The sequence below is a fragment of the Cololabis saira genome, chromosome 18, assembly GCF_033807715.1.
Source record: "Cololabis saira isolate AMF1-May2022 chromosome 18, fColSai1.1, whole genome shotgun sequence".
NCBI classification, from domain to species: domain Eukaryota; kingdom Metazoa; phylum Chordata; class Actinopteri; order Beloniformes; family Belonidae; genus Cololabis; species Cololabis saira.
Genome location: NC_084604.1, coordinates 4,394,892 through 4,419,169, shown reverse-complemented (window position 1 = coordinate 4,419,169; position 24,278 = coordinate 4,394,892). Strand labels below are relative to the sequence as shown.

Below are 24,278 nucleotides of genomic sequence, written 5' to 3'. Positions count from 1 at the left end.
GTAGCCAGGTCTATGTAGCCATGTCTATGTAGCCGTGTCTATGTAGCTGTGTATATGTAGCCGTGTCTATGTAGCCATGTCTATGTAGCCGTGTCTACGTAGCTGTGTCTATGTAGCCGTGTATACGTAGCCGTGTCTATGTAGCCATCTCTATGTAGCCGTGTCTACGTAGCTGTGTCTAAGTAGCCGTGTATACGTAGCCATCTCTATGTAGCCGTGTCTACGTAGCTGTGTCTAAGTAGCCGTGTATACGTAGCCAGGTCTATGTAGCCATGTCTATGTAGCCGTGTCTATGTAGCTGTGTATATGTAGCCGTGTCTATGTAGCCATGTCTATGTAGCCGTGTCTACATAGCTGTGTCTATGTAGCCATGTCTATGTAGCCGTGTCTATGTAGCTGTGTATATGTAGCCGTGTCTACGTAGCCGTGTCTATTTAGCCATGTCTATGTAGCCGTGTATACGTAGCCAGGTCTATGTAGCGATGTCTATGTAGCCGTGTCTATGTAGCCATGTGTATGTAGCCGTGTCTACGTCGCTAGTAGCTGTGTCCAGGTAGCCGTGTCCACCTAGCTGTGTCCACCTAACTGGTAGCTGTGTCCACGTAGCTGTGTCCACGTAGCTGTGTCCACGTAGCTGGTAGCCGTGTCCACGTAGCCGTGTCCACGTAGCCGTGTCTATGTAGCCGTGTCTATGTAGCCGTGTATACGTAGCCGTGTCTATGTAGCCGTGTCTATGTAGCTGTGTATACGTAGCCGTGTCCACGTAGCCGTGTCCACGTAGCTGCTCGGTGTTGGAATTGTGTTTTATTTTGTAACATTGTGTGTATTGTATAGTTGTGTGTATTGTATCATCGTGTTTATTGTACCGTTGTGTGTATTGTATCGTATTGTATCACGTTTCGAATAATTCAAAATGGATGAGTGATCTGCTTGTGACACTTTTACCTGCAAGTTAATGGAAAAGCGAATTAGAACTACTGTCCTGAAAACATCCTCACATCGCTGCACCCTCCATCCAAAGTTGAGCGTGATTCACACACGTGATTCACACACGGGATTCACACACGGGATTCACACACGTGATTCACACACGTGATTGTGAAGGGGGAGGAGTCAGCCGCTGTCAGTGATGATGGATCTGAGCTCATTACAAACACCACGCTGCCTCCGCATCAGCAACGCAGCAATCACATCTGCCAGCTGTTTCACGTTGTCTGAGCGGACACGTTGCCTGGCAACCGGCACGGCCGGGGGTGAGGAAGGAGGAGCAGGTGTTGCTGGTTTGATTCCTCCTTTCCTACACGCTAAAGTGTCCTCAAGTAAAAGCTGACGCTGTCTTCACCAGCTGCTGTTTGGGTGTGAAGAACATTAAGAAGAAGTGGAGGGTGAAAGACAAACGTCAGGACTCTACACTCGCCGTGTGAACGCGTGTAAAAGTCATTTACAATATTTGATTTAGATTTTTTTATTTATTTATTTATTTGCACATTTTTGAAAGAAGATTAGAAAAAAATACAATGGAGTGTGTTTAGAGAAAAAAAACAAAAAAAAAACAACAAAAAAACACCAACATAAAAGAAAATGTGCTGGAGAGGTCAGAAACCTGAGAGGCTTATCGAGTGGCCTCCCCTCTATGATATACTGCAGACAGTAAAACAAGAAATACTTTAGAAACTAAAAAAAACACAAGATGATTACCGTATTTTCCGCACTATAAGGCGCACTAAATATCTGGTAAAATACCGACTATAGTGGCTGGGGTTGAGTTACGAATCTACCTGATGGAGCTGCGCTACAGGAAATGCTACAAAATCCTACAGCAAATGCAAAAAAAAAAAAAACAAGAAGAAAAGTACCGTATGTCAAACTTTATTAACAAAATAAAAACCAGCTTTGCTCCGTCTCGTCAAAGTCTCCATTATGCGAGTCAGCGTCGCTGCTGTTGTCGAACGTCTGTGACGATTCCTGACGTTTTTAGTGCCATTACTTCGGCGACACCAACTACATTACCCACAATCCCCCTGACTACATTACCCACAATCCCCCTGACTACATTACCCACAATCCCCCTGACTACAGTAACAGAAATTACCGTAATGATCATATATAAGGCGCACTGCATTATAAGGCGCACTGCCGGTTTTTGAGATAATTAAAGGCTTTTAGGTGCGCCTTATAGTTCGGAAAATACGGTAGATAATAGTTAAAATAGACATCATAAAAAATATGATAAAGGGAGCAGAATGTAGCATAAACCAAAACAAAGAGCATCTGGATATATAATATAGTGTACAATGTACTTGTATGTACATGTAGAGACAGACACACAGACGTTGATGGTACTGGGTCAGCAGCTGTTTACATCTCAGCTAGGAGTTTGTTTTTTAATCTTTTTTTTTTGAAAACAAGGAGGGACAGGGTACTAGGTTCGAGAAGTTATTCCGCAGTTATTCCGTATTTTCTGGACTATAAGCCGCTACTTTTTTCATAGGTTTTCAACCATGCAGCTTATACAAAGGTTATTCTATTCTGTGGATTTTTCTTCCACCGTTCAGGGGCGCTCTAACCGGAATTAAAATAAAAAATAAGACAAAATAAATGCAAAGAAGAATACGCTACTTCTTCTTTAGCAGATATGAGTAGGTAGAAGCAGATTTCAAACAGATAAATAGATAAATAAATAGCGGTTATTTTCTCTTGGTTCTGTCCCGTTTTAATCAGCAAAGTTGCTGCCGTGTTAAAAGACACTGTTAGGAAAGGATTTATTTAGGTACAAACATGTACATCATTTACAGTTCAAAATCCTTCTGTACATGTAGTAAATATCTAATCTAACAACATAAATGTCTGCGGCTTGCATATCTTTTTTTTTAAATGGAGCAGGTGCGGCTTGTATATCTTTTTTTTATTATTTTTTTAAAAATAGAGCGGATGCGACTTATATGCAGGTGCGGCTTATAGTCCAGAAAATATGGTAGTTTTTTTTTTTTATTTACATGTTGAGCAATTGTTAATTTCTTTATTTTAGTCATAGTTCATGAAGGAAATAGAAGCCGAAGAGAAATAAACATGTAGTTTCCAGAGTTATGAGGTCCGGCCAGCTCTTTCCTGGATTCTGGTTTTCTGTGATGCTGCAAGAATTCAGCAGAACTTCACAGCGCGGTCCAGCTATCTGGAGCTCAACTGGGAAAGATTATTCACACGATGATTATTCACCATAAAAACATTCAGATAAAGGAACTGACGCAACATCGCGAAGAGCACGACGATCAGATGATTTATGTCTTTTTTTTAAAGACACAAAACCTTCAACTTTTCACTTCCACCAGTTTATTACAGCTGGAATACTGAGCCCAAACAAAATGAACAGAAGGAAAGAAAGAAAGAAAGAAAGAAAGAAAGAAAGAAAGAAAGAAAGAAAGAAAGAAAGAAAGAAAGATATGAGCCTGAAAGAAAGAAAGCAAGAAAGAAAGAAAGAAAGAAAGAAAGAAAGAAAGAAAGAAAGATATGAGCCAGAAATAAAGAAAGAAAGAAAGAAAGAAAGAAAGAAAGAAAGAAAGAAAGAAAGAAAGAAAGAAAGAAAGAAAGAAAAAAAAAAAGATCTAATTTTAAAGATCGATAAAGAGCCGCTAATCCTCATCCCTCCTGTCCTCATCCTTCTTCTTCTCTCCTCCTCCCTCCTCCCCTCATCCTTCTTCTCCTCTCCTCCTCCCTCCTCCCCTCATCCTTCTTCTCCTCTCCTCCTCCCTCCTCCCTGTCCTGTGTGTTCCTGCCCCGGTGCAGGAATCCCAGCTCTGCCCTGCAGAGCCCCGGGGCAGATCCTCCGCTACAGTAATTGTTTCTGACTGTTCTCTGGAAAATCGGCTAATCCAACCAGAGTGTGTCAGCGCAGTCTGAAACTCACACAACCGTGGAAGTTGTCCCCTCCTCCTCCTCCTCCTCCTCCTCCTCCTCCTCCTCCTCCTGTTTTCTACACTTAGTTCTGTATTTTATGCTAAGTGCAGTCAGCAGGACTAACAGTTGTGCACGGGGTCGTGTTCTGAAGTCGTGCTCGTCATGTTTTCATCCTACGGCCTCGGAACAACAGCCACATAAGTTCTTATTTTGTTAAATTTTTCATTTACCAAACAACGTCCACTCCTGGGAGGACTGTCCCAGGCCGATGTGCAGCTGCAGTTCCCCCTCTAAGACCCCTGCTGCTGTCTTGTCCCTCCCTTCGTGTTGACACTAGGGATGGGCGGTATGGACTAAAAAAAAACAAAACAATTCAACTCCACCTTTTTAACTATAAATCTATCAGATCTGCCATGTTTGTTACACAAAAACGTCATCAACCGGAATTTATCTTTCTTTCTTTCTTTCTTTCTTTCTTTCTTTCTTTCTTTCTTTCTTTCTTTCTTTCTTTCTTTCTTTCTTTCTTTCTTTCTTTCTTTCTTTCTTTCTTTCTTTCAGGCTCATTCCTTCCTTCCTTCCTTTATTCCTTCCTTCCTTCCTTCCTTTATTCCTTCCTTCCTTCCTTCCTTCCTTCTGTCCTTCCTTCCTTCCGTCCTTCCGTCCTTCCTTCCTTCCTTCCTTCCTTCCTTCCTTCCTTCCTTCCTTCCTTCCTTCCTTCCTTCCTTCCTTTATTCCTTCCTTCCTTCCTTCCTTCCTTCCTTCCTTCCTTCCTTCCTTCCTTCCTTCCTTCCTTCCTTCCTTCCTTCCTTCCTTCCTTCCTTCCTTCCTTCCTTCCTTCCTTCCTTTATTCCTTCCTTCCTTCCTTCCTTCCTTCCTTCCTTCCTTCCTTCCTTCCTTCCTTCCTTCCTTCCTTCCTTCCTTCCTTCCTTCACATACGTTCTGCGTGGATTTAACACAGAACCATAAATCAGTTTTACACAAAAACGTCATCAACAGGAATTTATCGTTTTTACCGTGAGATACAAATTCTTACCGTGGGGAATTTTTTTGACGGTTTATCGTGAACGGTAAAATATCACCCCATCCCTAGTTGACACACACCAGAATGCTCCAAAGCTTTTCTAAAGGTGTGCTCACCTGCTGGGGAACAAGGATGAAGAGAAGCTTGAGAAGCAGAAAGCAAGTATTTAATATTGCCCACATGATTTTCATTTCATTTCATTTCACTTTTTTTTTTTCATTTTTATTCTTTATTTCATTCAGTAAAAGAAAAACAAAACAGTTCAATATAATTACAACAAATCTCTTTCCTTGAATGAAAGGGATCAGAAAGAAGACTAAGCTTATTTTTTCTGTCCCTTTTTCCTAAGAAATCAAATTTCAATTAATTTAATAATAAAAAAAATTGTGTATCTCGTTCTTTGCAAAGTAAAAAAGACCTGTTACGATCAGAAGAGATATTACATTTACACAACAGAACAAAGGGTTTAAAGAATTAGCAAATGACTGCAGATCAGAATCAGAATCAGAATCCTGTTTATTTAGCCAAGTCAGGTCAAACAAGACATGGAATATGACTCGGTTGTTTTCGCTCACAGTACAGTAAATAAATAAAGAGACAAGACATATACTGAGCCCACACAAAATGAACGGAAAGAAAGAAAGTTGTAGAGATGTAAAAGTTACTTTAAGAAAACTACCGACCAGAAAGAAGTCAAAGTTCTGGGTGGAGGTGAAGGACAGCGGGACAAAGAAGATGGGACCGTTGTGGACGGTGACTCCGAGCGGGACGCCGTCCGTAAAAACCCCCACAAGTCCCAGAGCTGGTCCGGGGTCATTAGCTGAAATATTCATGCATAAACACGGCTCGTGTACGTGCGTTTGATTGATGCATCTCCCAAAACAAAAAGACATGCCGGGGCAAATCTAAAGAAGAGTGGAGTGGGTGTGCCACTTCAGGGGAGGAGTCTCTCAGATGCATTATTCACATGCCCTGCAGGCAGGCTTTCAAGGCTGCTCTGCCCCGGGGGCAAGAAAAAGAACCACCGCTGCTAAAAGCGGATCATCTCGGCTGATGCACAATTAATGGCAGTGAGGGGGAGGGAGAGGAGCGCCCCCTTGTGTTTCCAGAGGCAGGACGCCGGCTCGTTGGGGTGGAAATCTTAAAGGGACGTCGTGGCTTCACACCCTGGTGACCCCTTCCCACCCCCCACCACCTCATTCTGCCTCAGCGACCCAAATGAGCACGTCGCTCCTGAATCGGGGCCGAGGCCTCGTCTCCAGCCGAGCTGTTTGTTTGTTCCTCAGGAACGCGCCGGAGCCGCCTGCTCTCCGAGAGCTTGTTATTTTTGTGTCAGCCGCACACTTTCTGCACTTGTTAGCTCACGTCAGATGCAGCGGCTCAGATTGAATTAATAGCTTGCGGTTTTATTAAAGCCCCCCCTCCCTGCAGAGCTGCACTCCTCCACGAGTCCAACAGAGGTGTGAGTGAGGTCATGAATCTGGGCATGAATCTGGTCCTGAAGGTCCTCTCAGACCACGTTTACACGTAGCAAAAACGGTGGTGTTTTCATGCGTTTTGGCCGTTCGTTTACACGAAAACGAAGCTCAAAGTCACCAAAAACCATCATTTCTGAAAACTCCGGCCAAAGTGGAGATTTTCCAAAACTCAGTTTTCACGTTTGCTTGTAAACGGAGAGAAACGGAGATTTAGGCTTCAGAACGTCACATTATGAGACAGAAACGTCACCAGCGTCATGAGTGACACCTGTGTTTACAATTAGTTTGGCCACCGTCAATATTTTCTTGTATTTTACCTGTTTTATATTCTAACGTCACACTTAAAAGTAACTCCACTTCTCTGTCACTCCAAACGAAAGACTCTCGTTCATCTTGGAAGTAACTGGAAGTCAAGGCTGAATTATGGTTCTGCGTTACAGCAACGCAGAGCCTACGGCGTAGGCTACGCGGCGACGCGCACCGTACGTAGGCTAAGTAGGCTACGCCGTCGATTTAACGCAGAACCATATTATTCAGGCTTCACTCGTGTCATTTGTTGAATTTTTTTTCCAGGATTCTGATTGGCTAGCATGACTTTACGCTTCTCGTTACACTGCCCCCTGTAGGTTTGGCTGCTCATAGCACCTTAACAGATATTTATCCGGGTTCGTGTAAACAAGTAAATTTTTCAAAACGTAGAGGGGGAAAAATCCGTTTTTGTAAATACCCGGCTATGTGGAAACGTGGCCTCAGACCCTCTGGCAGGAGGTTCCCCCCTTATGATCCAGGTCCTGGTCCAGGTTTCTTCCCTCCTAAAGGGGAGTTTTTCTTGCCACCGTTTAGTTTGAGGTTTTTCTTCCACTAGGGGAGTTTTTACCTGCCATTGTTTATATAATAATTGCTCGGGGGTTCATGTTCTGGGTCTCTGAAAAGATCCTAGAGACAACTTCTGTTGTAATAGACGCTTTATAAATAAAATTGAATTGAATTGAATTCTCAGAGCAGGACTCTTGTGTCTGATCACAGGAGACGGCCTGGACAACAGCCTGGCGTCTCCGGGGACGGGGGACGAGGACGAGCACGACAAGAAGAGGCAGAAGAAGCGAGGCATCTTCCCCAAAGTGGCCACGAACATCATGAGAGCATGGCTCTTCCAGCACCTCACGGTAGGACGTCCGTCTCCGCTCCGTCCACCAAATGACCTGCATTCGTTTGCTATTCTTGTCTGACATGTTGACTTCAAGCGTCTTAACCACAACCCTCATTTATACATCCAGCATTTCTTTGCCTGCAGTTGTTTAATAGTTGAATCCCCTGAGCACTGCGGGTCTCAGTAAAACCACACCTGATGAATGTCAGCCATCCCGTGGGTGTGGTCAAGTACCCGCCTGATTGACTAGCCTGTAGATCCTTCAGCGGCGGTTTCTTGTCTGACCACAAGTGGTGGACTTGATATTGATTAGCTAGTGCCACCGCGGGACCGCGGGACCGCCGTCCGTCATCCAGCAGGTCCCAGCAGACTTCCACCTGGGAGGAACTGAAACAATCCACAGTGGTTCCCGGCTCCGCCAGTCATTAAACGCCCAAAGAGCTGCAGAGCTGACGACCTCCGGGATCTCAGGGACCTCGGGGACCTCAGGGACCTCGGGGACCTCAGGGATCTCAGGGACCTCGGGGATCTCAGGGACCTCGGGGATCTCAGGGATCTCAGGGACCTCGGGGATCTCAGGGACCTCGGGGATCTCAGGGATCTCAGGGACCTCGGGGATCTCAGGGACCTCGGGGATCTCAGGGACCTCGGGAATCTCAGGGATCTCAGGGACCTCCGAGATCGGGGACCTCGGGGATCTCAGGGACCTCGGGGACCTCAGGGACCTCAGGGACCGCCGGGGCCTCAGGGACCTCCAGAACCACCTGTTTCACGGGACTTTTTGGTGGGACATCAGATATGACCAGCTAGCGCCACCTGCTCTTAGCTAAGCGTGGTCCTCAGACCATTCCAGACCAACTCACCACCCGTTTAAAATTCAACTAACACCAGCTTTATTTATAAAGCGCCAAAATCACAACGAATGTCACCTCAAAACCCTTCCTCCACGGGCCTGGTAACTTCCCCTTTCCCGGACAAGCACAGATACCAGTCCTCCACCAGAAGACCAGCACAGATACCAGTCCTCCATCAGAGGACCAGCACAGATACCAGTCCTCCATCAGAGGACCAGCACAGATACCAGTCCTCCATCAGAGGACCAGCACAGATACCAGTCCTCCATCAGAGGACCAGCACAGATACCAGTCCTCCATCAGAGGACCAGCACAGATACCAGTCCTCCACCAGAGGACCAGCACAGATACCAGTCCTCCATCAGAGGACCAGCACAGATACCAGTCCTCCATCAGAGGAGCAGCACAGATACCAGTCCACCATCAAAGGACCAGCACAGATACCAGTCCTCCATCAGAGGACCAGCACAGATACCAGTCCACCATCAAAGGACCAGCACAGATACCAGTCCTCCATCAGAGGACCAGCACAGATACCAGTCCACCATCAGAGGACCAGCACAGATACAGTTCCTCCATCAGAGGACCAGCACAGATACCAGTCCTCCATCAGAGGACCAGCACAGATACCAGTCCTCCATCAGAGGACCAGCACAGATACCAGTCCTCCATCAGAGGACCAGCACAGATACCAGTCCACCATCAGAGGACCAGCACAGATACAGTTCCTCCATCAGAGGACCAGCACAGATACCAGTCCTCCATCAGAGGACCAGCACAGATACCAGTCCTCCATCAGAGGACCAGCACAGATACCAGTCCTCCATCAGAGGACCAGCACAGATACCAGTCCACCATCAGAGGACCAGCACAGATACCAGTCCTCCATCAGAGGACCAGCACAGATACCAGTCCACCATCAGAGGACCAGCACAGATACAGGTCCTCCATCAGAGGACCAGCACAGATACCAGTCCACCATCAGAGGACCAGCACAGATACAGGTCCTCCATCAGAGGACCAGCACAGATACAGTTCCTCCACCGGAGGACCAGCACAGATCTCGTGGGACTTCATGCTGCACATTTTGGATGTTTTCCTGATTCTATTAAGAGACGTGCAGATGCTGATTTTTGTAGCTTTAACGTTCTTCTCCGTCTGGCTTCTGTCCTTCACAGCACCCGTATCCTTCAGAGGAACAGAAGAAGCAGCTGGCTCAGGACACGGGCCTCACCATCCTTCAGGTCAACAACTGGTACGTCGTTCATGACACCCTCTCTCCCTGTGGACCTAAGACCAGGGATGGACAGTAATCAAGTAAATGTACTGAAGAACTGCTCCTAAGTACACTTCTTTGAGTATAAGTACTTTCCTTAAGTTTAATTATTAGAAACGTACTACTTTCAGTCCACTACGTTTCAAAACCAGCTATACTCTCCTCTCCTCAGCATTATCTAGCTGAAGGAATCCCTGTAGTCTGGGTTATCCTGAACTCAACATTGATCGTGATATTGTTCCTCTATTCCAGGTTTATCAACGCACGACGGAGGATTGTGCAGCCTATGATTGACCAGTCCAACAGAGCAGGTACTGGACACTCACGTCTCTTCATGGGACTCTGATCAGTTCAATCAAACATGTAAATGTAAACGTACTTTATTTATATAGCCCTTTACAGCCACCAAAGTGCTTTACAGAATAAAACATACAGAAATACAACATACGATCATAAGACAGAGCAAAAAAATAAATAGAATAAAAGAAAAAGAATAAAAAGTGTCACCAGACCACTGGGTTGTTAACCCAACATACCCAAACTCAGACACAAATTAAATTTTACAATTTTAAAATGACTATTATGTAGTAAGACACAGAGCATATATAGTTTATAACCATACTAAAACTAGTGTTGTTTACCTAATTCAGAGTACGTCTAACTTTAAAAAGGCTATTCTCAAATAGACATGTGATGTTCTAGATGAGAGCTGCACAGATCTAGCTAATAGCCTACATAAATTAAAAGGTTCATGCTAAATCCGCTGTATTTACACTGCTTTATGTGTTGGCCATCAATTTGCATTGTCACATTTAAATTTAAAACATTTTTTTTAATATAATTTCCAGTGTAATGTTCTGTGTGTGTGTTCTGAGACAGTAAAGTTTAACATTTTTAGGCTTAACATTATTTAGTTAATGTGCAGTTAATGTGTGTAGTTAATTAAGCATGTGCTGGGGCGGTTTGAGGCCGAGTGCGACGCGGCAGGGATGAGAATCAGCACCTCCAAATCCGAGGCCATGGTTCTCCACCGGGAAAGGGTGGCGTGCCTTCTCCGGGTGGGTGGAGAAGTCCTGCCTCAGGTGGAGGAGTTCAAGTATCTCGGGATCTTGTTCACGAGTGAGGGAACGATGGAGCGTGAGATTGACAGACGGATCGGTGCAGCGTCCGCAGTTATGCGGTCGATGTACTGGACCGCCGTGGTGAAGAGGGAGCTGAGTCGAAAGGCGAAGCTCTCGATTTACCGGTCAATCTACACACCTACCCTCACCTATGGTCATGAACTTTGGGTAGTGACCGAAAGGACGAGATCACGGATACAAGCGGCCGAGATGAGTTTCCCCTGCAGGGTGGCTGGACGCTCCCTTAGAGATGAGTTTCCTCCGCAGGGTGGCTGGACGCTCCCTTAGAGATGAGTTTCCTCCGCAGGATGGCTGGACGCTCCCTTAGAGATGAGTTTCCTCCGCAGGGTGGCTGGACGCTCCCTTAGAGATGAATTTACTCCGCAGGGTGGCTGGACGCTCCCATAGAGATGAGTTTCCTCCGCAGGGTGGCTGGACGCTCCCTTAGAGATGAGTTTCCTCTGCAGGGTGGCTGGACGCTCCCTTAGAGATGAGTTTCCTCCGCAGGGTGGCTGGACGCTCCCTTAGAGATGAGTTTACTCCGCAGGGTGGCTGGACGCTCCCTTAGAGATAGGGTGAGGAGTTCGGTCACCCGGGAGGAGCTCGGAGTCGAGCCGCTGCTCCTTCACATTGAGAGGAGTCAGCTGAGGTGGCTTGGGCATCTCTACCGGATCCTCCTGGACGCCTCTCTAGGGAGGTGTTCCAGGCATGTCCCTCCTCCCTAGGGAGGAGTTCCAGGCATGTCCCTCCTCCCTAGGGAGGTGTTCCAGGCATGTCCCTCCTCCCTAGGGAGGAGTTCCTGGAGGAAGAGCTGGAGGAAGAGCTGGGGGAAGAGCCGGAGGAAGAGCTGGAGCAAGAGCCGGAGGAAGAGATGGAGGAAGAGCTGGAGGAAGAGATGGAGGAAGAGCTGGAGGAAGAGCTGGAGCAAGAACTGGAGGAAGAGATGGAGGAAGAGCTGGAGGAAGTGTCTGGGGTGAAGGAAGTCTGGGCATCTCTGCTGAGACTGCTGGATGGATGGATGGATGGATGGATGGATGGATGGATGGAATATTTAGTTAGCTAGCCCTTAATTCTGTCAATAGCCTACCCTTCTGCTGCTGCTTCCTCCCTCTTTTCTTCATCTCTAACTTCGGAGTCGGACTCCCTTTTTCTTTTAAATATGTCATAAATCTTTCAGTGCATTTTGATGACGATTCTGTGTATGGGTTCACTGTATCTTCCTGTGTGTTCTGCCACCAGGAGACCGTGTGGGCTGCTCGTTACAGTACAGCGGTGTGTATGTAACGTTACGCCGCTGTAGTGTAGTTTGCTCGTCTGAGGGACAAACTGGCAGCGTTAGATAAAGGGATACGTTTGTCTTCTAGTTAACATTTGATTATTTTCTGTTCATGTTGTGAGCATCAGTAAGCTGGGAATAACACCGATCCGGCGTACTTTCACCCCTGACACTGTCTGCTTTCTCCTCTCACAGTGAGTCAGACAACAGCGTACAGTCCGGACGGCCAGCCAATGGGAGGCTTCGTTCTTGACGGGCAGCAGCACATGGGTCTCCGTCCTGGAGGTGTGTCTGGCATCGTCACTAAAACATCTGCGTAGCCGACGTAACACACTTATGCAGGGCCGCTCTTTAACAGTGCTTGTGCTTTCAGGACCCCTGGGGGGGATGGGAGTGAACATGGGAATGGACGGGCAGTGGCACTACATGTAACCCCCCCACTGAGGCGGGCTGCACCATCAGCTCAGGTAAGAATGCTCGGTGTTGACATGTCCAGTTTTGCAGAAGAAATAAACATATTTTTACTTCTTGGACCCACGATCACGGTGTCAGCTAGTCTAACCCTGTAGCAAGCTCGTTGCCACTGGGGCCGACCGACAAGACAGAGGACACAGGGTTTAGTGCAGGAACTCCTTTATTCAATCACGCCGCCACACGTGCACCAGCAGAACCTTCTCCCAGCAGCCCTCTTGCTGGTGTGCAGCCACTTCTTATGTAGCCAGGCAGGGTGGAGAGGTTGATTGGGCACAGGTGTGCCCAATCGGCTGAGTGGCTGCTCCTCCACCCTGCCACCAGCCCCCCGGACAGATTTAGACCCCGTCCACACGTAGCCGGGTATTTTTAAAAACGAATATTTCCCCCCTCCGTTTATAAAAAAATTTGCATCCACACATAACCGAAGATCTGCGTTTTCGACCACATTCATAAGCATTCTAACTTGTAGATCATCTGCGCCTCCGCGGCTCCGCGGAGGCGCAGATGTGGGTGTTTCCACTGAGATCCTCCTGCACACACACACCGCACTTCAAATATGTATTCTTCTGTTGCTCTTTCATTGGGAGGCAGCGCCCTGCACGGGACTAAATGAGGGTCAATATTAACAAAATGAGCTTGTGGCGTGAGATCCCCACCTCACAATAAAACTGACCTCCATCAGGTTTGAGCAAACGTGCAGGGAGAGAGATGTGTCGTAGTTGTTGCGACGGTGCCGTGGAGTTTTAGATGTCATGTGTTTAACATCATCTTAAACCTTAATCCTCAGCTTATTTTATGACAGTGCTCCCGGGGAAGCTGCACCTCCGCGGCTCCGCGGGCACTGCGAAGCCGGGCAGTGCCCGCAGGGTGCGCGTCGCAGCGTACCCTACGGTGTAGCCTCTGCGTCAGTGTAACGCAGTTAACGGTGGTCAAGAGCAGAGACCATTTATTTAACAAATAGCTTGGAGAACAGATGCTGGATCATCTGTAGTAAACAAAAGTCGCACGTCAGAGCAGATTTGTTGTTGTTTTGGAGCATAATGTGACGTTCGAAAACGCAAAACTGCGGTTGTGTGTGTCTACACGCATCTACATAAACGGAGTTTTCAAAAATCTTCACTTTGCCCGGAGTTTTTTTAAAGCTTCGTTTATTTGCGTTTTCGTGTGGATGACAGGTCAAAACGTAGGAAAATATCTCCGGTTTAGCAGATATCCGCAGATATCCGGCTACGTGTGGACGGGGTCTTAATCAGAATCAATATAAAAATAAGAGGAATTAGCATCCAGTGTTGTGCAAGTTCATACTTCTCATGAACTAGTTAAAAGTTCAGTTCACATGGTTTAAAAATGAATAGTTCACGTTCATAGTTCATCATTTTCATTTTGAACGAGTTCAAATTAAGTTCATTTCAATATTTTTAGGTGAGAAGTACGAAGGAAACGTCCCCCTATCCTAAAACTGTTCACTGTATTCAATCATGTTTTGTCCTAGTGGCTTTTCAACTTTACTCAGAGGCTGTACATCTCCAACAATGTAGTCCATTATCAGTGTGTCTACCTGTTGCTGGGAAATCCCCCCCCTGAAGGTGCAGCAGTGTGACGTCGGTCGTTCGGGGCTGTTGGGTCTTCTTTAGTCTTTAGTCTTCTTTCCTGAAGACTCTTTTTGATTGTCAAGGACTCGCAGATATTTTCTCACACTGGACGGATGCTTTAACTCCACATGACGTTTCAAATTTGAAGTTGACGAGGCAGACACTCGGACTTGTTTTCTCAGCGCAGGTGGACATAATTTACACAGAAAGGTTCGATTTTTACCGTCGGACTCTTTGGGAGACGATGTGTAAAATTCCTGCAGATAATGATAAGCGGATCATCATCTGACGTCTCTCTCTTCACTGGTTATGTAAAGACTGTACCGGGCTCGGGCCACCGTTGCCATGGAGCTGGTGCCCGTTGCTATGCTAGTGTGCACTGCATTGTGGGTATTGTAGTGTGCCCTCTGGTGAAATGTATTCCGTAATAATTGGACCTAAACAGTGAAGCTGAAACTCACATAATCTGAACAGTTCAAATTCCAGTTCATGATCTGCAAGTTCACGTTCAAGTTCTTTATTTGCAAATATGTTGCGTTCAGTTCAACGTTCTCACAGAAATGAACGCGTTCAAATGAACGGGTTCATTTCTGTGAGAACTCGTTCATGCACAACACTGTTAGCATCATAGATTAGCATAAGTTAAGTCAGCCTAACTGTGATTGACATAAGGTGGGCGGGTTCCAGCTGGCATCCCCGGCCTGCTCGTTCAGCCCATTTGGTTTGTCCAGTTCTTCTCCTACGGCCCACGTCCACGAGGCATCGCTCGGCTGGAGTTATCAGGACATAAAACATTTACTGAAATACTCTTCATTCAAAAACTGTTTGACACTTTAGAATAAAAATCCACGATTGTGTTAAATGCTGTGAAAAATAAAGCGTGAGATGAAGACGGAAAATCTAACTCTCAGGATTTTTTACAATAAAATCCTGTCCTTTGACATCTCATATGTGTTCAGCACAGTCCTCCGTTGGAGCTTTCGCCACACTTTTCCCTCCTCCATCTGTCTTTTCTTCCATCTCTTTTGCCCCTGGAATCTGATTAGGAATCATGACAGATTTCAAATGAAGACATATGAGCTGCCGGAGGCTCCAGTGCTCCCTGGGTTTTATTTAACAGCCAGCCTCCTCTGCTCAGCCACGCTGTAATGACACTTTGGTTGATTAATAGAGCTCTTTAGATGTAAATAGGAGCTGCGTTTTCTTCCGTTTCAGACCCCGGCTCAGACCCCTCCTCCCCCAGCTTTGTTTAAGTGGCTGTCTTCTGCACATTTCCATTTTTAACCTTTGTGCATTTTCAGCCTGACTACAGGAGTCGGACCCGAACCCTTGGGGGTCCGACTCCCACTTATATCAAAAAAGGACAAATGGGCAAAACGAACAAACTTCAATTCAATTCAATTCAATTTTATTTATGTAGCGTCTATTGCTGTGGTTCTCAAATGGGGGTACGCGTACCCCTGGGGGTACGTGAAGGCACTCCAGGGGGTACGTGAGATTTTAAAATATACATATATTTAAAAAGTAGCATTCATGCAAAAATCCTTTAAAAATAAATATTTCATGAATATTATTATATTATATTATTATATTATATTATCCCAAAACCACAGAGTATCCCCCACACCAGGATGGTTCCACCTAACCTGTCAATCCCCTGGCTTCACCTGTCAATCACTTGGACCAACGATGGAGTCGTGGTTGAAGCGTAGCAGCAATATTTTTATGTTTAATAAATCAGTTACTGATGGCACAGTGCTCTGTTTTAGGTCTTTTTTTAACAACCAAAAGTGCTTCATGCTGGTTAGGGGGTACTTGGCTGAAAAAATATTTCACAGGGGGTACATCACTGAAAAAAGGTTGAGGACCACTGGTCTATTGCAACAGAAGTTGTCTCTAGGCACCTTCCAGAGACCCAGAACATGACCTACCTGGTACAGTACGGTAGTTGGATGGAACACGCCCTCCTGACCTCACTTCCGTCAAGCTATGTTAGCTCGCGCCAAGCTTTGATGCTCACGACGTGGGAGAGTTTACACATCTGTCCGCTCATCCCTGTCCGTGGTTCTGGTAGGGACAGCTGACTGGTGCATGTGACGGACCATGGACGCTTTTGTTTCAAGATACAAGTCTGACGTTGCCACAGCTGCTCCACCAGCAACCAGAGGGACCAGTAAAATAGCCAAGCCCCACTGGTTGTACGAGGGTGGAGCTGGACTGAAACACGGACCATCCATCCATCTATCCCTCCATCCATCCATCCATCCATCCATCCATCCATCCATCCATCCATCCATCCATCCATCCATCCATCCACCCATCCATCCATCCATCTATCCACCCATCCATCCATCCATCCATCCATCCATCCATCCACCCATCTATCCATCCACCCATCCATCTATCCATCCATCCATCCATCCACCCATCCATCCATCCACCCATCCATCCATCTATCCATCCACCCATCCACCCATCCATCCATCCATCCATCCACCCATCCAACCATCCACCCATCCATCCATCCATCCACCCATCCATCATCCATCCATCTATCCATCCATCCATCCATCCATGCATCCATGCATCCATGCACCCATTCATCCATCATCCATCATCCATCATCCATCATCCATCATTCATCATCCATCATCCATCCATCCATCCCTCCAGGTCAGGAGGGCGTGTTCCATCCAACTACCAGGTAGGTTATGTTCTGGGTCTCTGGAAAGTGTCTGGAGACCACTTTTGTTGTATTGACGCTATATAAATAAAATAAAATTAAATTAAATTAACAGCAGGCAGGTGGAAGCAGCAACGGGATGACCGTGGGTGGGGACCGCAGGCACGTGGAAGCAGCAACGGGATGACCGGGGGTGGGGACCGCAGGCCAGCACGCAGCTCCCGAAGCTCCGGCCCAATCAGCAAGTCCCAGGTTATGTTCAGGGCCGGGGAAAGGTTGAGAAGGGGCAGGGCCAGGTAGAGGAGTCTTGACGGACAAATCTCTCCCCCGCCTGACCGGGCCGTTACCCTGCCCCTCTCACTCCCACGCTGCAGGTTCCGGTGTTGTGCATTCAGAGATGCTCTTGGCCACCGGCAGAGGATGCTGCACCATGTACAAAAGAGAAAAAAGGGGGGCCAGCACAAGGAACTACAGGAACGATGGACAAAAATGATAGCTATGAGATACTTATATTAAATAAAAATGGAAATGGAGAAGAGAGGAAGGGAAGAGGAGAGGAGAAGAAGGGTGAGAGGCACCGCCCAGCGGATCATGTCGGTGCCCCCTGCAGCATAAGCCTGTAGCAGCATATCTACCGCGAAGCTATATTTGAGACTAACTATTATAGTCTTGTTCTATAGCTGCAGCTATGACTACTGACTCTAACACACTAGAGTTTACACTACCTAGAGATTTACCAACACCAGCTAGAGGTTTACTAAACACTAACTATAGGCTTTACTAAACAGAAAGGTTTTAAGTTTAGTTTTAAAGGTGGAGGTGGTGTCAGCCTCCTTAACCCAGATTGGAAGTTGGTTCCAAAGTAATGGTGCCTGATAGCAGAACGCCCGCCCTCCAAATCTACATTTAGATACTCTAGGAACTACAAGTAAACTTGCACTCCGAGAACGGAGAGCTCTGCCAGGAACATAAGGCACTATCAGGTCTTGCAAATACTGCGGAGCTAAGCCGTTTTGGGCTTTATATGCAAGTAATACAATTTTAAATTGGATTCTGAATTTTACGGGTAACCAATGGAGCGACGCTAACACTGGAGAGACGTGGTCTCTCCTGCTGATTCCTGTCAGTACTTGTGCTGCTGCATTTTGGATCAGCTGGAGCCTATTCAGCAAATTACTTGGACATCCTGCTAACAACACATTACAGTAATCTAGTCTAGAAGATACAAACGCATGAACTAGTTTTTCTGCATCACTCTGCGAGAGGATTTTCCTAATCTTTGCAATATTACGGAGATGGAAAATTGCTATTTTACAAACCTGATTAACATATGGTTTAAACGACAAATCCTGATCGAAAACAACACCAAGGTTTCTCACAGAGAAAACGTGGGTGACTTTTGTTATCCTCTATCAACTTTGAATAATAAGCTGTTCTGGCTTTTTTATATACTATTAGAATATCTTTCCATTCATGATAAGATTATAAGCGTCATGGCGACAGGCGGGCGAGGGAACGAGCAGCGCAGAAAGACAGGAATTAATTTAAAGCGGAATGAGTGTATACATGATCGTGGAATTATTCTATTCGGATTTAAAATCGGAATAAACCAGCCACTTACTTCGGAATTAAGTTTTATTCGGAATGGACATTTTCATTCGGAATTAGGTGTTTACATGGTAATTTTTACTCATTTTAAATCGGATTTAATTTTAATTCTGAATTAAAGAGGAATTCAACTTCTCATGTAAATGCACTGACTGTGTCGTAGCCAGAGGTGGGTAGAGTAGCCAAAAATTGTACTCAAGTAAAAGTACTGTTACTTCAGAATAATATGACTCAAGTAGAAGTAAAAAAGTAGTCATCCAAATAATTACTTGAGTAAAAATAAAAAAAGTACTTGGTGAAAAAACTACTCAAGTACTGAGTAACTGTTGAGTAACGTCTGATTTATTTTTTTAACACAACCATTCAAACAGACAAAAGTACAAAATAATCATCTTCAGGCAAATTAAATCAATAAAATAATTAAATTAATAAAAAGTAGCTTAAATTAAAATAATCTTAAAGTAAATTCAAGTACTTTAATAAATAAAATAATAAAATAATAAAAAAATTAATTAAGCACAAGTAGCACAAAATGTAAAGCCTTTGAACTTTTCTTTTTTAACCAGGCAGAACTAGAACAAACATGAACTCATAGAAACTCTGTGTGTGTTTGAGTCTGTGTAAATGTGACAAAACATGCAAAAACAAACATTTTTCCCAAACAATCACCCAGTGATGTCATGAGATTGACGCGTACGCGGATAAAAGGGATAAAAGAAAAGTAACAGCTCAACGTAGCCTAATGTAGCGGAGTAAGAGGAACAGTTTCTTCTTCACAAATCTACTCAAGTAAAAGTAAAAAGTATAGTGATTCAAAACTACTCCTAAAAGTACAAAATTTCCCAAAACTTACTCAAGTAAATGTAACGGAGTAAATGTAACTCGTTACTACTACCCAGCTCTGGTCGTAGCAGCCTGGAACACGTACGTTAACCTGCTCTTATCTTCTGTGTGCAGCATCTCCACGGTCGGCTCAGGGATCTCGCTCCTGCAGCGGAGCTGCTGCAGTCGCCGCCACCTGTCCTCCACCCTCCTGACCACGCCCACCTCACCGTTCCCAAGGCACGGATCGCCATGACAACAACTCACCAAAGCCCAGAGGCCATCCTCAAAGTGTTGGAAGTGAACAAGGACTCATGTCTGCTGGCAGGACTCAGAGCAGAGAAGAAGAAGAGTCACACGTCTCCCGGATTTAAATTATGTACTTATTTTTCTACACAAGACAACAAACCTTTCTTTTGTTGTTTCCCTCTTTTATAACTCAGACTTGAGACCCTCCTTTAAACATCCAGATGTATAAAGTTAAACCGTCACATTCTCTGTAGGAAGAAGCACGTTAAGTGTGGAATTAGTTTTTGAAAAAGAGAAGCTGGAGACGCCTTTAATGTTGTTCTGTACAGATCTGTGCTGTTTCTGTCGTCACGAGGCCCTTTAGCAGGGACTGCTCAGAGACTGGCGTCATCTCAACAAAAAAGAGAGAAAAGACTGTCCTTGTGTGTCGTTCCGTCCTCGAGCATGTTTCTCCTCCGTTCAGGTTCTGGCAGAAGGTTTTGTGGAACCAGGGACACCGAAGGAACGTGACCCGTTGGTGAACTGACACCCGGTTCCCGCCATGTTTTCTATCGTTTCAAAGCACCAGAACACGGAGGAAACTAACCAAACCAAAATAAAGACTTGAACAGCAGAAGTTGAGTGTTTTCATGGGAAAATGTGCCGCTTCAACTGAACCGAGCTGAAACTGGCTCGTCTCCAACGGGGAAGCTGTATTGTTGCAGGATAAACTGAAAACTGAAAAATATATTAGAGAAAATAAAAATCGGTTAACATCTTGTTGGAAAATAAGAAGCATAGAGAGGGGGGGTTAACATCTCCAGAGGTCTTGAGTTTGTCTCCTGGCAGCAGCTGGACTGATGACATCACAGGGTGCGTCATCAGGTAGGCAACACGGACAGAAACTTCCAACCAGCAGTCCAACATCGGGTGTGAAGATGCTCCCTCACAATAAAATGTCCGGGATGTAATTTACCTGTGGGGTTAATAAAGTTCAACTGAACAGAACTGAACTGTGATGTCAGCAATGAATGAATGAACACAGCTTCCAGATTGACAGGAGCTACGTGGAATCAAAGCAAACGTGAAATCGGAAGATATTGTCAAGGGTCCAAGCTGCATCCGGCTGGCTGTGAGCTCACAGAGCGGCGTTAGCAGCGTTAGCAGCGTTAGCAGCGTTAGCATTCCATGGTGCACAAAAAGCCAATCAGATTCCTTCCAGCTCGAAGCCGCAGCTCTTTTGCTGCTCGTGGTGAAGCAACGCTGCGTCCGTGAACCACTGAACCCTCAGTTCAGTTTGGAAACGAGCACTAGGCCCTGTCCCAATACTCCCCCTACCCCTCGTTTTCATCCCTTCCCCTAAATTTTGCACGTTCCCGTGAGGGTAGTGGTGTCCCAATTCCTCTTTTCACCTAGGGGGAGTGGAGAAAACGAGGGCGAGTGGCTATGAATTGTCCTTTCAGAGTGAGGGATTTCAGATCCTGACTAGCTGATCTAGGGACCAAAAAATTTCCCAGAATGTTTTTCGTCTTCATTTGCGGACTGAAGCCAAAAAAAAACATGGCGGACATTTCTTATTTTTTAGTGAATAAAATCAATATTTTGAGTTAGTTTCTGCATAAAAATTAGTTTTGATTACATTTCTAGCGAGAAATATATATTTTACTTTCATAATATTCACTCAGTGAATGTATATAATCACTTTTTTGCCCGTTGTTCGCGAAGATCGCGCCGGAATACAGGCTGTAACCTACGCCGTAGGCTCTGCGTGGATTTGACTCGCTGACCGAGGGCAAACATCATTTGCAGACTCGTCCCAGATTGTGACCGAGGGAGCAAGCATTTTTTTGTGAGAAATAGAGAGAAATAATACTGTGACTCATCAGATTTGTTTTGGATGTTTCTGATATAATCGTTTTCAGAAACCACAAAGCTGTTATCTGGGTAATTTACACACTTTCAGATAAAGCTGAAGTGAAGATAGCGGAGCTGATTTATGGTTCGGCGTTAAATCGACGCAGAGCCTACGACGTAGGTTACGCGGCGACGCGCGCCGTACGCCATACCCTACGCCGTAGGCTCTGCGTCGATTTAACCCGGAACCATAAATCAGCTCCGGAGCCGGCAGACAGCTAGAAATCCCGAAATTTTCGGAGCAAATTTCTTAACAGGCGTTATTTGGATAAACTGAGTCCAGGTTGGGGATCTTAAAGGTTACTTTTACGCCTGAAAAAATATTAAAACTTAATAAAGTGGCATATTAACAGCACTACAGCTGAAATTAAAACAGCTTTTGGCTCTCAGCTTACTGATCAGGGTAGGGATGAAAACGAGGGGTAGTGGGAGTATTGGGACAGGCACCTGGGAAGATTTCAAGTGCCCTAAAATCTGTCACTTCTTTTTTAGGGGTAGTGAAGAAAAGTAGGGGGAGTATTGGGATTGGGCCTTAAAAGGAACCCTGGCTATTAAGACATGTAGGTCTTAAAAGATAAATGTTGGTATCAATTATAACAATGTGATATAAAAAACCTTTTTGATGTCTTCGTTTTTATAAAATTTGAAAATATAATTTAACATGTAGGTCGCCATTGTTGTTTACATTCTGGATAGTGACGTCAGACGGTGGCTCCTGCTAGCCCCCGTCCACTGTTTTGACACCCAGAAACAGATGAAAACACAGCTAAACAGGTGACGGCGCACCAGAAACACAGATCAAAACACAGCTAAACATTAAGGTGACGGCGCACCTACAAAAAAGTAAAAAAAAAAAAATTAAAAAAAAGTGCCGCACCATACAGCATGAACTATAAAAACACCATAAAACTCAGATAGACTAACAGACCACACGTTTCAACCAGCAGATAGCCGATGCTACAATAAAAACCCCAGCCAGATCTGGTGTCATTAAATTAAATAAAGATGTTCTTGCCTATTTGAAGCGAAGTCTGCGCCTCCCGTTTCGTCAAAGTCCCGGGCCAGTCCCCTCAGCCTCTGGTCTGTCATCACCCAGCACTGAAGCCGGTTTTACGGGGGGGCAGGGGTGGGCTATGCCCACCCAAACGTGCATATTGCCCACCGGCGTCTCCATCCCGGCGGCGGCGAGAGCGGAGAGCGGTGCGCTGCAGGCTCTAAAGCCCCGGCTACGCCGTCTACGGCGTAGGCTACGCAGGCTACGGCGTAGGCTACGCAGGCTATGGCGTAGCCTACGCCGTCTACGCCGTAGGCTACGCCGTCTACGCAGGAGCCTAATGCACTGGTAAGATGCGCACGACATTGATCATTTTTGCAGATCTCCCGTGCATCACAGAACTTTGATCCAGTTTGCCTGAACCGAGACGTGTTATGGGCTCCCTCGTCAGCCTCCACGGCCGAGAGAGTGCTGCTCATCTATGTTTTAGATACCTGTCCCAGTTAAACTAACGGGGCTTATCTTCCCAGAGCCACCGCTCTACGTCATCGCCCCCAGAATGCATTGCGCAGGTAGAACATGGCGCCTCCCGCAGGTCAAAATATGTGATAAACATTGTAGATTTTTAAAGCAATTCGATTATTTTATGTGTTTCTAACAACATATTTTAGTATAAGAGAACAATTGTGGCTAATTAGGGACTACATGTCTTAATAGCCAGGGTTCCTTTTAAGCTCCGTTTCCACTGAGCGGTTTGGGCCAGGCCAGTCCGGTCCGGTATTCTGTGTGTTTCCATTATAGAATGGTCCTGTTAAACCAAACCATACCGACCCATACCAAACCATTTTTGGGCCACCGTTGTTTGTAGGTCCATAGAAAAATGGCCCGGTAAGAACTACTGCTGTCACGCGACACAAGCTGTTGACTGTGAATAGAAAATGTCCCCACCCACGACAAAAGCAAACACAAACCAACCGGAGCGTTTGTAAACAATCTTCACTCCAACAACGTGGCGTGAAAATCCAGATGAGGAACCAGACGCCGAGCCAGGGGCGGGGCTTCAGGGGGGCTGGAGGGGCGGTATTCCCCCGGCGCGGGGCCCAATCGGGATTTTAATTTTTTTTTTGTGGCATAACTTAGGTATGAAGCATTGTATAATATGTTGTGCTGAGATTTTCACACTCACAGTTAACATTAAAACAAAAATTGCAAGTGAATCTCCAAATGTATTTTGGGTAAAATCATTGGTCATCAACAGCCGTCTATCAACTTCATACGTCATCATGGATCACTTGTCAACAGAGCTCAGTAATCCTACAGCCTAAACATGAGCGGGAGTTAGAAACACAAAAGTGGAGCGATAGAACGCAAAGAAAAAGAAAAAAGGGAGCAAGTCAAAGCCAAATTGCCCAAGCTAGAAGCATATTTTGTTGGCCCTAATTCTCCTCCTGTGGGAGATGAACCTGACGTTGTTAGTAGAGATTCATCCCCGGGTCCAGACCAGAAGCTGCAAGGGAGCAGGTTTACAGGTAGCTACTGTTAGAACAATCACAGACACACTCTGTCAGCAAGAACATGTGAGTTTGTGGTAAATTGTTGATATAGTAGCCCGGCCGCCTAGCTTGTTTCCTTTTGTCTCGGCTGTAGCGATGATAATAGTGATGATAATAATTTTATTTATAAAGCACATTTAAAAACGACCGAGGTCGACCAAAGTGCTGTACAGCAGACAAGAAAATAAAACAATACCAAAAGAAAAACACAGTACACAGTGTAGAAACAACAAAATCACTAACATACTAAAATGATCAATAAAATAGTAATAAAAAATAGATAATAGAGAATAGCCGACAAAGAACAAACACACACATAAGTGCACAATCACTTCACACA

At 45.5% G+C, this 24,278-nt stretch overlaps 1 protein-coding gene across 1 annotated transcript in view; it reads left to right on the top strand.

The window, feature by feature from the left end:
* meis2b (Meis homeobox 2b) overlaps positions 1-20,454 on the top strand; it is a 35,101-nt gene extending 14,647 nt beyond the window's left edge. Inside the window, exons 8-13 of the mRNA XM_061746478.1 lie at positions 7,420-7,559; positions 9,576-9,652; positions 9,926-9,984; positions 12,266-12,355; positions 12,444-12,537; positions 19,385-20,454. Of these exons, the coding sequence (XP_061602462.1) occupies positions 7,420-7,559; positions 9,576-9,652; positions 9,926-9,984; positions 12,266-12,355; positions 12,444-12,502 (425 nt within the window). The 3' untranslated portion in view covers positions 12,503-12,537; positions 19,385-20,454. The remainder of the gene's footprint in view (positions 1-7,419; positions 7,560-9,575; positions 9,653-9,925; positions 9,985-12,265; positions 12,356-12,443; positions 12,538-19,384) is intronic.
* Positions 20,455-24,278: the final 3,824 nt, after the last annotated feature.